The 14314-nt window shown below is 37.9% G+C and overlaps 1 protein-coding gene across 2 annotated transcripts in view; it reads right to left on the bottom strand.

Annotated features, from left to right (window-relative positions):
- The window catches only part of GAS2 (growth arrest specific 2), a 127916-nt gene extending 113813 nt beyond the window's left edge, over nt 1-14103 (bottom strand). The window contains exons 1-2 of one of the 2 annotated variants that reach the window (XM_019793051.2): nt 14039-14103; nt 6115-6279 (exon numbers count right to left, since the gene is read on the bottom strand). In XM_019793051.2, coding sequence (XP_019648610.1) covers nt 6115-6259 — 145 coding nt within the window. In that variant the 5' untranslated portion in view covers nt 6260-6279; nt 14039-14103. Of the gene's footprint in view, nt 1-6114; nt 6280-12902; nt 13233-14038 lie in introns of those variants that run through there. The other variant, XM_002914060.4, reaches the window with a different exon arrangement.
- Nucleotides 14104-14314: the final 211 nt, after the last annotated feature.

Below are 14314 nucleotides of genomic sequence, written 5' to 3'. Positions count from 1 at the left end.
AACATCTAATAATGGTATTTAACATTTGAGACTTAACTATACATCAGGCACTTCACATGTATCCATGTTTTTAATCTCCTCACCAATTTGTGAAGTGGGTGCTATTATTGTACCCATTTTACAGATGATGAAACTGAGGTATTAGATCAAGTAATTTGCTTAAAATTACTCAGTGAATCTGGATCTTTAACCCATAATATCTAGGTTTAGAGTCTCATGCTCTTACCCACTATGCTTGGCTACTTAAACAAATATTTGCTGAATACACAAATGACTATTTTCAATAATAAAGCATTCTCCCTAATTCTGTGGTCTTTTTTTTGTAGAAACTCCAACAAAGCCTTTCCGAAACAATAACAACAACAGCAAAAACCACTTGGGGCTGAAGATACTGTTGCTGTAGACTGAAGAGCAGCCCACCATGTAGACTGGAGAATGGCTGAGAAAGTCACTCAGGCATGTTCTGGCGTGTGGTCTGATTTACCGCAGAAGAAAACTGGTGTATATTATCTCTACAGCTGATCCAGACAGGACCCAACTCTACTGCAAACTCAAGTGCGCCTCTCAATCCCAGTATATTTCTCTAATTGGAGACCTCAAAGCAATTTATCTGCTGTCGTAACTCAGATTATTCATTGTTTTGAAGGTTGGGAGATAGGAAATGATTCATCATACCCAGAAGCCCTAGATCAACACCTGCTCCCTGCTGATCCATAGCCGCTACCCTTCGTTTATATCAAGAAAAGACAAAGCTGTTTCTAAATGGGGCATTATCATCTCTGAAAGGTGTCAATTTGTGAACATGAATTTGATTCCTTAAACTTTTGAACTAGCATAAGATGCCCCCTTTCCTAAGGAATTTTTATTGACTCTATCAAGAATATGAGAACTGCAGGATAAGGGTCTGATAAGGGGCTTTAGGGAAAAAAAAGAAAGGAAAGCTGTTCTGAACTCATTAGACAGCAGTTGCATTTGACAGCAGCAACTCTAATAAACAGGCACTTAACTTGTTAATGCTGAAATATGATTAATTTTAGAAATAACTGAAAATTTTGAGATATTATTTATTGGTCATATGAAGCATTTCACAACTGGATTTTCTCTTCTGTGAATGTAGGAAAGTCAGACAAAGGGTAAATCACCATAGTATCAATTATTATGATGCATTTCTAAATTTAAGTGAAATCGATTGAACATAAAGTAACTTGCAATATATTTTATGATTTACTCAAAGTCCCTGCATATATCCAAATACATACATACTTACATTCTAAAAATCAACAATCTTTAAAAACAATGTCAACTTCTTTGATGCTTAACAACTAAAATCTTTTCTCAAAAATATATTTTCATATGGTTCATATAGTGTTATTAACCAAATACTAATTGAAGATAAAGGTAGGCCATTATTTTCAAATGATTAAAGAAACAACAAGTGAAATAAACAATTTGAGAATATTTACACTACTGCATTCATTTCAAAGTTAAGCCAACAACAGTCTTCCATACTCCATCAGCATTCGTGAAATTCATAGAATGTGCCTCATGTATTTGAATGATGGGTGGATACTCTAATCTGGGACTGTTAATTTAATAACATGCTGTTTATTCAAAGTAACAATTAAATGTCTCCCCAAGATTTATTTGTATAATCATTTGATGATCAAATATGTCCTAAGGACACAGTTATAAAATAAATGGGCAACAACAAGTCCATGAACAAAAATAACAAAACAGACGACCGAAGATAAGGATGAAATGTATACATTTAACATGTCGCAGGGGACAATGGCCAGAGAAATGTTTTTAGGGAAGAATAAAGGGATCTTTAGGATTCATTTGCTCTTTTCTGAAAGTTGGTCGTGAAATGCACCATGGTGCCAGCTATTGGAAAACATACTTGGACTCCAAAGACTGCTTTCAACAAGATTAGTAGATATTTCCAAGGATACATGAGTAGTCAGTAAGCATCACATGATGCTGTTCTCATGAATCACGTGAATCTTCTCATGCTATCTCATAAACAAATCCGAACTACCACAACTATTTGTTCACCTTAACTGGCTAATTTATTACAAGACAGCTGGCATTTAATATTCTAATATATAAATTTTAATCTGAAAATTTGCCATTGTTGCTTTAATTCTATGCCTAAGAATGTAAAGTGATAGTTGTTATTGTCACTGATTAAGAAAGTATATAGTACCTGAAAATTATGTATTATACCTCCATATACGGCATGGATGTGAATACTGGGCTATGAACCAATGAAATAATTTTTTCTCTAGCAAACATTTTTATCTACCAAAAAAATCGGAATACATAGTGAGTGTTCCTTAAGAAACTACATCATCCATTTGACATTTTACATATAGGACCAGAAATATATGAATTTAGAGAACCATTACATTGTGTAATGTAAATTTGCAAATATTTGAGGTGATAATATGGTCAATAATAAATAATTTTAAAATTGACTTCAATGGTTCCATTTCCAAAATATGTGAATTCTAAATGTATCTATTATGTGTAACAAAAATATCTTCTAATATAACCATACATTTTTTTCTCCCCTCCTTCTTTTTTTTTTTAAGATTTTATTTATTTATTCGACAGAGATAGAGACAGCCAGCGAGAGAGGGAACACAAGCAGGGGGAGTGGGAGAGGAAGAAGCAGGCTCATAGAGGAGGAGCCTGATGTGGGGCTCGATCCCACAACGCTGGGATCACGCCCTGAGCCGAAGGCAGACGCCTAACCGCTGTGCCACCCAGGCGCCCCTTTCTCCCCTCCTTCTTATCACCATTCTAGTACAAAGTGTATTTTCTTAACTCCAAATGTTTTACCACTTTAAAATAATCTCAAGTTATTGGTCTACTTTCTAAGTTGCCATGAGGATATTCACTTGAAAGCTATTATCTATTAACTTTTATGAATTGAAGTCAACGCAAGGTTGTACTTTACTATATCTTGAAGATTCTTTTTCTGAGAAAAATTCACAAGCCATCAGTTGCATTTTTGTTACCAACTACCAGCATCAAAAAAATTATTTTTCTTATTCTTTAAAAGAAAGATTATTCATTTACGTAAATTGCTTTCTCCTTGTTTATGCATATTGATGATTTCAAACTGGGTCTCATGAGATGGATTTCTTGGAAACCTAGACTTTTGGAACTGGAAAGGACATTAGAGGTCATCCACTCCAAGTCCTTCATTTTATGGTTGAGGACAGTGAGCCCAGAAAAGATAGCTGAGTGACTTCGGGCAAATTTCCTACTGAGTGGCAGAGCCAGAAGCAGAAGCCAGGTCTCCTGACACCAAGTTAGGAGCCAGGTCTCCTGACTTTTGGTCCAAGGATCTTTCCATTACACACACACTGACTCTCTATTCTTTGAGGATGTCTTGGGCTGCTTACCCTGATCAAACCGCTGTGTAACTGATCACATTCACCAAATGAAATGTCTTTGATGACAAGTCATGGGACCTTGGAACCTGCCTACAAAATCGGGCTATACTCTAATCACAATCTTTCCCTGCCTAGAACATCTCAATGGCTCCTCCTTGATCGTACAACAAATTATAAAGCTCCTTAACACAGTCTTCAAAGCAGTATGCAACCTAGCCCCAATAAATCACATGAAACTCTCCCCTTTGTTGATCACTGCTGTTGATGCCAGCCTTCATTCAGTTCTTCCAAGGTAACGAACTCCTTCCTCTCTCAGCGTATGGCATTCCTTCCACTCAGGCTCTTCTCCCATGCTTTGTCTGCTAGCTATCAATTATTCTTCAGTTCTCAATTAAATATAAGACCATTTAAAGGGGATCCCCCTACCCCAAGCCCTCTGATGTTTTACTCTATTCCCACTTCGTTCTTTCTACATTCTTATTGCAAACTATATCTTTTAGTGTTCAAAACAAGCCCAATTAATGAATTATTCATTCACTTACTTATTTAAAATGTTTCTTTTTCAAGCTATTCCAAGCCCTATAAGAATTGGTACTCTATTCCCCATCACTATTCTGCCCTCCAGTGCTTAGCAGGCTGTATCTGAAACACAGTTAATTGCAATAGTTAGTATTTACTAGCTAGTTGATTATTATGTGCCAGATCTTGTTCTAAAGCTGATGATTTCATTCAAATTTCCAACAATCCTGTGAGCTTGTTATTAGTATTTTACTTGTTTTACAGATGACGACACTGAGGCACATTGCATTAAGATGCTGGCTTAGAATAACAGGGCTGGTAACCTGTGGAACTGAGATTTGAATTCAAGCGTTCTGACTCCAGAGTTCATTTATTAAGCTAATGTATTATGCTGCAGCATGCTCAAATATTTGTTGAATATACAAACTTATTCACAAAATCAAATTAACAGTATCACTGAACTGTGTAAATGGAATAACAATGACAAAACTTATAGTATTTACAATATGCCTCCCACTAAGTAGAATACCTATTGTATCATTTACTCCCATGGCAACCTTACAAAGAAGACGCTACTATTATTACTGCTTAACTGACGAGGAGACTGAGGCACAGACAGGTTAAGGAACTTGCCCAAGATCATACTGCTAGTAAGTGGCAGATCTGGGGTTCAGATCCAACAGTCTATTTCCAGCCTGTGCTCGTAACTCCCACTCTATACCGCTGTCCTTGCGATAGCCCACGGCTAAGAACAGCTCAAAGTTAATAATAAATTACTTACGTAACAATCATTAGTGAATCCTCAAGAGACCAAAAAATAAAAAATAAAATTAAAAAAAGAGAGAGAGAGGAAAAAAAAATCCATCTGCTTAGACAAACTTGACTCCCTATATGGGATGAAGATAAAACCTCCTCCTTTGTATGGATGTCTTACTAAAAGGGGGTAGCCCCCTCCTTCCAGGGGATATAGAGCCATCGCCTACTGAAGGGTCCTCATGGGAATGCCTTCCGCGTGTCTGCCCTTACGGTGTGGCTGGGAGCCCTGCACACCCGCAGGCAGTAGCTACATAGACTCGTCAAAATAATGTACACACTGCGGAATAAGGAGACATCTACCTACCCTACAGATGAAGGCTTTAAAAAATGTAACAGCCGTGCAAAACCCCAGAGCCACGGCGAGCAAAAGGAACGTTTTGCTAAAACGTGCTACAATCTTACCGAACCTTGTTAAAACCTTGCTAGGACTTTAAACAAACAGGGTACTCCTCACTAAGCTCCTTAGTTCCATCAGCTAGAAAGTGGGGAGAAAAAAAACCACTTGCTTTGAAGGATTTTTTAAATAAGAAAATAATGTGAGTGAAATCCCTTCTGCAAATGATAAAGCACCATATAAATTCTATGTTTACTCTATATTCAAATCTTCGATCTCCTGTGTCTATAAGGGTCCTTCCCTCAGGTTTTCATTCTGTCCTCTGTGAAAAACGACTGGTGAAAACAGCACTGATCTAGATGGTGATCCTTTAAATGCATGATTCCATTTTGCACATGCTTGAAATTTTATCCTACGAATATGCGGGCACAATAGAAACGGGGGGGAAAAAAAAGAATAGGCAGCCTTAGCATGAGGTAGCATTTTTCTCAGAGACCACTTTTGGAAGAGTACTTAAAACTAAAATGAGAAGAAAAATGTCAGTTCAAGGTTGGATGACTCCAGCTAGCTCATTTAGACAAAGGATAGATGTTTTTGTTCTAGAGCGTGGGCATTCAGTAGTTTCAGAAGGTGTGCTATGCAAGTAGGGCAAAGAAGTCTAGGTTTAGAAGTCAGATTGCACAGACTGTGGCCTGGGTACAAGGTCAAAAGAACAGGCCAAATTGGTCAGCTGCATGAAAGCAAAATAAAAAAATCAAATCAGATCAGCAGGTAGATGAAACAAGCCATCTAGCCACACATTTCCACCTTTCAGTGCACGACACTGGAATTACTAAGCACAGTTCATGTGAGACATATAGAGAAATTCGTTTAAATTTTCCACATGTTTCAGGTTTCCCAGATGTAAAATCCAAATAATGAAATCTTTCTTCCCAAGAAGCTGTCACATGCCTAGCTTAAGGATATGACATGAGGGGAAAACAAACAAACAAACCCAACACCTGTTCTCTTTGCTCCCAAAATGAGATCTTATAACCTTACCTAATAGATTGGTTAACCACAAGGCCAGATCTTCTTTCATCGGTAGCAAATTAGCTTCATGTCTGCTGGCCAGCCATTGGCTGTACTGATGCATATCAGAGAGGCCAGGTCCACTGCGTACCTTTGGGCTCAGAGCAGTGCACATTATTTATCCACTTGTAATACCTGTTTTGGAAAAAAAAAGAGCAGTTGCTTTTTCTATAGACATCTCTTGTTAAAATCTTTCTGCCAATGACATGGTAAGGAACTAGGTCCATGGCGCTTTGATGACAGGCCAGGTTATTAATTTTTAAACCCCATGAGACACTATTTGCTTTTTCTGTACTGGGCCTATCCATTTCAACCAACCACCTGGTAGGAAACAGCAGCAATCTAAGGTCAAATAGAAAAATCAAACACTAAGCTCTAAGCTCATGTAAAACATCATCCTGGAAAAAGTTGTCTTCTAAGGCAAGAAATTCCACTTATTCAAAAGTAATAAAAGGGGCTTGATTAAAATTTTAGTATCCAACTGTAAATTCCCAATGTTTGGGTTAATGTCTGAAACCATAGATTTCCACAGAATTTTAGTTCTGAGTGCAAGCAATGATATAATTTGCACAATTTACTGTAAATCTAGGGCCACTACTCTTAAAACTATTACCTGTAAGATTAAGCAGAAAACTTGGTTCTTTGCAGATGGGTGAGCTACCATGGACTCCCAATTTAGAGAACTGGTGGGGAGACAGGAAAGGAGGTGCTTTCACAGAGTACTTACTACACTTTTCTCATTTTAGAGTTAATGAAAACAACAACAACGGATAAGTGACTTAACCAAGATCATGTACACTAGATCCTGTCAGAGTCAGCCTTAAATCTGTGTCTTCATACTCTAAGACGATTATTCTTTCCAGAATGATACGTTTTACAAAATAGATTCATCAAGAGCCCATATTATAACATGAGAATTACACACCATTCTAATAAATACTGCCATAGGGTTTTCTTTTATCTTACTTTTGTCTTCCCACTTTATATATTTTACAGACTAGTTTTGCTTGTAATCGTCTTTAGAGTAGGAGTAATGAAAGGTCTTAGGTCTATAAAATAAAAGATGATTTCATGAACCCAACCACCTTATGAGTAGCACAGTCCCCTGCAGGGGTTGTAGAAAAGATGCTTGAATATATACTTGGCCTTGAATGTAGCACTTTGCATGCACCATTTATAGGACCTAACACTACAGAAGTAATATTGACGCAGCTAAGGTAAGCAAACTCATCAGTTTAACAATGTGTAGGACTCTATTCTATATACAAATAGTGCACATGAAATAACCAAGTGTAGTATGACTAATGAAAAGGAAAATATTTGCAGCTGGCAAGAAGTCTGATAGGATATACTGGGGTTTTCAGCTGTATTTCAATACTTATGGTATTTTAAATTTAAAATTATGGTATTTTAAAGCTGTATACACTTCCGTCAGTTTTATTCTTTACATTGTATTCTTTTCTACTTAATATGAAATTCTAATTCTCTTAGCATTGGTTAATTTTTTGCCTTTTAAGACTGCTTTTGAAAAAAAATAAGATAATATTGGTGTTCAGAAAATTGCAAAATGTGACTGTCTCCCAAACATTTTGCTGTACTATTAGAAAAGACTGGTAATGTGACTCAACACCTAAAAAGCGTCATAAATGTATAATTTAAAAATACAGGCAATTTCATTTGCAAAGCAATTATGCTTTAGAATAATTTTTTGCAAAAAAATTACCATAAATTATCTTTGAAACCTTTTTTCTATATCTATAAATATCTATATATCTAATTATCTAAAGTGAACCAGTGCAAATGTGAAAGATTTTTAATCCATTTTGTCATATGTTAGTAAATTATTACAGGAGCCAGAATATCATCATTGCCTATTTTTTTGCTGTTAATTATATTATTCATATAACGTCCTGAAGCTTTCTCCAAACCCTATGATTAAATACTAGAAATCTAAAACATTTTTGCTCCAGTTCTTTTAAAAATAGGTCCCAAGACAGCTCCCTGTGGCTGGTTAGGATTCCTGTAGGCTAGCTAGCCTCAGAAATGAATATTTAAGTAATAATACATTTAAGCGCATGATTCACATATTTAAGTAACTAACTGAAATCTTAAAAGGGTTACCTCTAAAATGCCTTTCTTCTCAAGACACAATCTCTCCCACTACTTTCCTGAAAGTGAGATGTGGTAGTTCAGTAACTTTACCTACATCCTATTATGTGCTCTGCAAACTTCCATTTAAGCACCAGAATCCTACTTTGCTCTGCAAAAGCAAGAGGACACCTCAGATTCTTAAGCTCATTGTCTAGCAAAGAATTCATCAAGGGATAGTTTACAGTAAGCCTAATGGCATGTAACAGTTTCAATGAGCCAGAGGGACACAATCCTTCCCCTCAATCCTTCCGAACAGTGAAGTTTTTCTTTTCCTTGACAGTGGCACATTTATTTCTCATGTAGTCTGTCCTGTATTTTGCCAGAAACGTAATTCAAACTATCTTCTAATATTTATAGATGATCAGTAAGTAAAAACAATAAGAGTAAGCAATTTTTGTTATGCTGCTTTGGATATAATCAAAATTATATACAAAGGGGGAAAAAAACAATAATAAGATTATATTTCCCCAGGAAGCAAAAGTGGGAGAAAGTAGGTTTAGTGGGTAATTAGCAGGCGATAGAAGTTAAACAATTAAACATATGCCAAATATGTGGACCCCTAAAGTCACTGTCATAGACAGGGACTCTTCTGCTTACATGCCTTGGGAAAAAATCGGGATTTCAACCCAAGTTTTCCTGACCCATTTTTCATATTTCAAATCACCATCAAACCTAGCATGACTCTGTGGTTTAGTTGAAAGTCACTGCATGGAAATCTTCGATTTAAATATGGCAGAGACATGAATAGGAAACATGGAAATGAATTCAGCTAGGGATTTGGAGTGTGGAAGAATTATCCCATGGTGAAGCAGTTTCTAATTGAAATGATTAAACTGGCATGAATAACAATCAAATAAATTTATATTACTCAGGTAAGAAGATCACTACAGGATTGTAACCTTTTTCGAATTTTCAACTTTAACCAACTGGATGAGTTGAATTAGATCACAAAGAACGAATTATAACAAAAAGATAATTTCTGATCCTTTGAATTATTCAAAGAGATGCCAAGGAGTAGCTTTTAAAGATGGGAAATAAAATGATTAAGGATCCATTAGATTTGAAGGAAAAACATTAGGTTTGGGGGAAAGAAAAACATTTTATATACTGTATCTAAACATTGAAAGACGTTACCATGAAAATTCATATAATCTAAATATTTTTAAAACTTGATAAGTGACTTTGGTAAGTAGTAAGCAAAGCCAATTGCTTTGCAAACTGAAGGACTCAAATGCTTCTTTGACTCTCTGAACTAGGGCTTCTCCAAGCTGTATGGGTCTATCTAAAAATGGATAACTCAACCCTCAGGACTTGGAATTCAGAAAAATAAGACTTAAAGGGAAAAACATGAGGAAACTTAATACAGATTCTTCAAAGAATGTGTGTGTGTATTATTTTTTCTTTCTTTCCATAGTAGAGCTGATTCTGGAATAACCATTATGAACATGATGAGACTGGACTAGCCCAAGGGAAGAAGAAAAAATTAATGACTCCATAAGTAAAATATCACATGTTTAAAGACTGTTTAGTCTGTAGCTCCAGAATCCCAGTTGAAGACATCATAGTTTTAACTCTGAAAAAAAGTATGCTTTAACGCCACCTAGAGGTGTGCTTTGATTATGACCAAGATGGTTTCCAGTCTCTCTGTAGACTTTGCTGACATGTTATCAAAAATGTATTGCATAGGGGCGCCTGGGTGGCACAGCGGTTAAGCATCTGCTTTCGGCTCAGGGCGTGATCCCGGCGTTGCGGGATCGAGCCCCACGTCAGGCTCCTCAGCTATGAGCCTGCTTCTTCCTCTCCCACTCCCCCTGCTTGTGTTCCCTCTCTCGCTGGCTGTCTCTATCTCTGTCTAATAAATAAATAAATAAAATCTTTAAAAAAAAAATGTATTGCATAGAAAATAAATTGTAAAGAAAGAAAAATAAGAGTAAAATTATAAACATTATATCACTACTGTCTGCTATGAGATCCACTAAGAAGCCTGATTAATAGATAGAATATTAGATTGGGAATCAGAAGTCCTGGGGTCAAATACTGGCTTCACTACCTAGTGGTTTAATATCTGTTCTATTCCAGTTGGATGACTTTTCTTTGTACTGGAGTTCTCCAGTGTATACAATGGAGGCAAATACCTCAAATACAATTGTGAAGATTAAATATTTGTGCAATTTTTTGGTATATATTTTATATCCAATAAATACTAGCTGAACCTAAATCATCCTCACAGAAAATATGCCAAAATAAAACTCCTCTTGACATATTTTAAAAAGAAAAACAGTTCTGTAACAAAATAGAAATATTTTATAGAACTATAAATCACTAAAAAAGTCAAAAAAAGGAGAAATGAAAACAAAGTATTGATGAAAAAAACCCATAAATAATGGAAAATCCAAAGTTTTCTTCATATTGACAGGGATGAAACCCCAAGGTGATGAATGAAATGCTAAGCTCTAAAGTGAGAAGTGTACATGTGTTTTTAAAAGCTAATTTGGTAACAAATTATACCTCATTTTTGACACCAGTTAAAGATAGGGGAATGCTATACTTTCAAAACAAATGACAAAGGATGTCACTACATACCCCTCACTCAACACACACACACACACACACACACACACACACACACGCAGACTCCTTAATGATAGTCATTTAAAACAGAGTGCTAATGAACCCACAGTCAAGAGACCATCCTTAAAGGCCAACTTTGTTCTGATCTATAGCACTGACCTCATCTCTATTCAATTGTGTGTGTTATGAGTGTGAAACAATGAAGAAACAAAATTTGTAGGCCAATAACACTATTTAAAAAAATTAAACTAATGAAGAACACCCCAAGCCAAACACCATTTCAAAATTTGGAAGGAGAAAAGGCTATCTTTCAACCGAAATTCAAAGAACTAATAACTAGCAACCATTCTAGATGGTTCTTCCATCATTCTGAGCTCTTTCCTGCTGTGCGATTCATTTAGGCTAACCAATAATGTCTCTGCAAAGCTACATATTCTCAACCAATGTCATGACTGCCAAATCTTAACCTAAGGCCCTAATCAGAAAATAAAAGTCTAAACTTTAATCAGAAAGATTAGAAGTGGACCTACGTTCTGGCTAAGCGGCACAACTTGTCCACAAATTTAAAAAAAACCACCAAGACTAAAGGCAAAATGACACACATTACCAATTTTTCTAATTATGTAATAAAATCTTTAAGCTCAAATGGACCTTAGAAGATGTAGCAGTCAAATCCCTGGTTTTTAATAGGAGACTAGAGGCCTAGGATATTTTGCCCAAAGTAACAAGGTTATTTAGTCACAGAATCACTAAAAATATCCTACTCTGCTCTCCTTGCATCCAATTTCGAGTAATGTTAAATTTTTTTCCCCAGGAAATCTTTCTCTTCTTGCAGCCCCATGATGATTTGTCTTGAACTAAATGACGGTATACGTGCAATAATTTTTTCTGAAATCATGACCAAAAAAATAACACTGAATGGGAATTGATTCTTATATTTTCACGGATTTTGAAATTCTTTCAAGCTTTTAAAAATCCTACTAATCCATTCCTCCGAAGAATTTGGTACTGGTTTTGGGACCCTTACCAGATTAACTTGAAACATAATTTGAACAGAAAACCATCTGAAAGTCATTAATCAATTAGACTATTTAAGGACTTACCTTACCTCAAAATTTCATCAAGTTGATTAAGTCAATCTTAATTCATGAGAACATTTTGGGGGTTTTGATGTTGTTTTTGATACAAAGACTTCTGTTGTTTTACTGAACAATAAGGTGGTTAAGAGCTAGCAGAGTTCTACACTGTATTGAAAAATATATACATATATATGTGTATATATATATATATATATATATAGCGTCTCGTATAAGGGAAGAACAGTAGTTAAAACTCAATTGACCCTGAAAACATTTAGGAAAGAAAAACTACACAAGCATACTCATTTTGACAAGAGGTATTTTCTACCTTCTCTCCAGTTCTTTTCTCTAGTCTAAAAACACTGAGTGGAAAATCTTGATTGTTGCTTGGAAGAAATGAAAAGAAATAGTGGGATCCTGTTTGTTCCTCTATATCAAAACCACAAAGACACCAAAAAAGCCTTAACATCAGTTGCAGTTTTAACAAAACTAGGCAAAGAAATTGTCAGAGCCTCATTGTTTTCAACCGAGCTATCTTTGGCCTTCCAAAGGCTCCAAAAATCTGTAACACAGACTGGGAGCCTTGAATCAAAACTCTAAAATTACACATAACGCCCTTGCGATTAACGAAAGACCTGACATGTCACCATACCTGCAAGTTTAAGCTTTAACATTTCTTACCAAGATTCTAGAAAACTTAGTGGCAATCGCATGAGCTTTTGCACCAGGTAAAAGAAATGTGCCGTGTGACTGTATCTCCCAGTAAAGCACAGTGCACATCACAGAAGTGGGGCGTTGAGCACTACAGTGAAGACATAAGCCCAAAGTTGAGTTAGCACACAGGCTGAAATTCAAACTACCTTTCCGTTCCAGAGCCCGTTCAGGGAGCCCTGTGTGAAGGCTGCAATGTGCATTGCAAAGGCTGTCTGTCCCATGCCTCAGACATCTGTCCCTTACCTTCTCTTAGGCGGTCAGAACCAGGACGCCCATGTTGGAGAAGGTCACCACAGCCACCACCTCCTCCTCTGAAGTTAGGGGGGGAGCATTCCTCGAGAAGGAACCCATTGACCGATTTCAAAGGCTGGGCCAACTAGATCCCAGCTGCAGCTAATCAGCGTCCCCACAGCTAGGAGGTTGGGGGAAGGAAGCAATGAGCCACAAAGGCTCGTTCCCAGCCTCGTGTCTGTGAATCTCAGCGCTAGGTGAGGGGAAAAGGTGGACTTGCCCTGCCTGGCTGGCACGTGAACCTGTCTGAGCCTTTATTTTAACACGAAGAGGCCAAATGGGTGTTCCTGTGCACATGCAGATCTTATTTCCCCCACAAAAGATCTCTACACAACTGATTTAGCTTTGTTGGAGAGGGTACTTGGGGAGAGGGAGGAGTTTACAAGAGTGACGGTAAAGTTTTGCAAACTCTTAACTAGAAGTGGATGAAGGTGAAGGAGGGTGAGAGAAAGAAGGTGAAGAAGGTGGGAAAGTAAAGGCTTTGATTTCCGAAAAGGTAAACTGGAGGGAAGTACTGCACAACCCACTCCCACCTCAATTGTACTGGAATGTCGAAAACAGAATCTGTTAACCCCTGCTTTTGCTCCCTCTCTAGTCAAGACTGTAGAAACTTCCGATGTCTGGGCTAGGCTAATGGCAATTTACCTTACTGGGCTGATAGAATTTAATTTTGCCGGAATACCTAATGCTTCCAAAGCAAAGTTGGCTCCTCTGCTGCTCCCCAAACAATTTAGGATTCCAAAACCCTGCTCTCTGGATGAAAAGAGCAATACTACTATGCAAAATCTACCCAGAGGGGGTTGATTCATAGGCTAGCGTTTGTTTATTCACGTTAAAAAAGCTCAAATCTGTGAAACTCATCAGTCGAAAACAGGGAGTATCTCCCCAAATCATAAATGTCGTGTTCTTTCCTCCCATCCCGGCCTCCTCCACTCTAGGAAAGCATTCAGGATCAGTCCATGAAGACCGCCCTCGCTCCTCTCCCCTCTCCCCAGTAACCGACCGCGTTGAGCAGGCATCACAGAGACCCCTGCGCGCCAAAGCAGAAGTGTGCGTTTAGAATCGATGTGCTAATCACAAGTCCTCACTTCTGTCCCTGGTTGGCTGAGCCGCCCCAGCGGGCTCTCCGTGCGGCAGTCATTTGGGCTGTTCCACAATAGGGATGAGGAACACATGGTTGTGTCCAGGGAATCCGAGTCACCCACTGCAGTGCCCACCCACTGAGCGCCAGAGGCGTTCCGGCCGTCCGCGGCTCCCCGCCGGTCCCAGCCGCACCCCCGAGGTCACCGGACGGGGCGCCCCTCCCCCGCCGCCCCCGGCGCCCCCGCAGGCAGGGCTCACCCCAGCAGCCCGGCGGCAGCGGC

This window comes from Ailuropoda melanoleuca, chromosome 16 (genome assembly GCF_002007445.2).
Source record: "Ailuropoda melanoleuca isolate Jingjing chromosome 16, ASM200744v2, whole genome shotgun sequence".
In the NCBI taxonomy this organism is placed as follows: Eukaryota; Metazoa; Chordata; class Mammalia; order Carnivora; family Ursidae; genus Ailuropoda; species Ailuropoda melanoleuca.
This window is presented reverse-complemented; position numbering and strand designations above follow the sequence as displayed.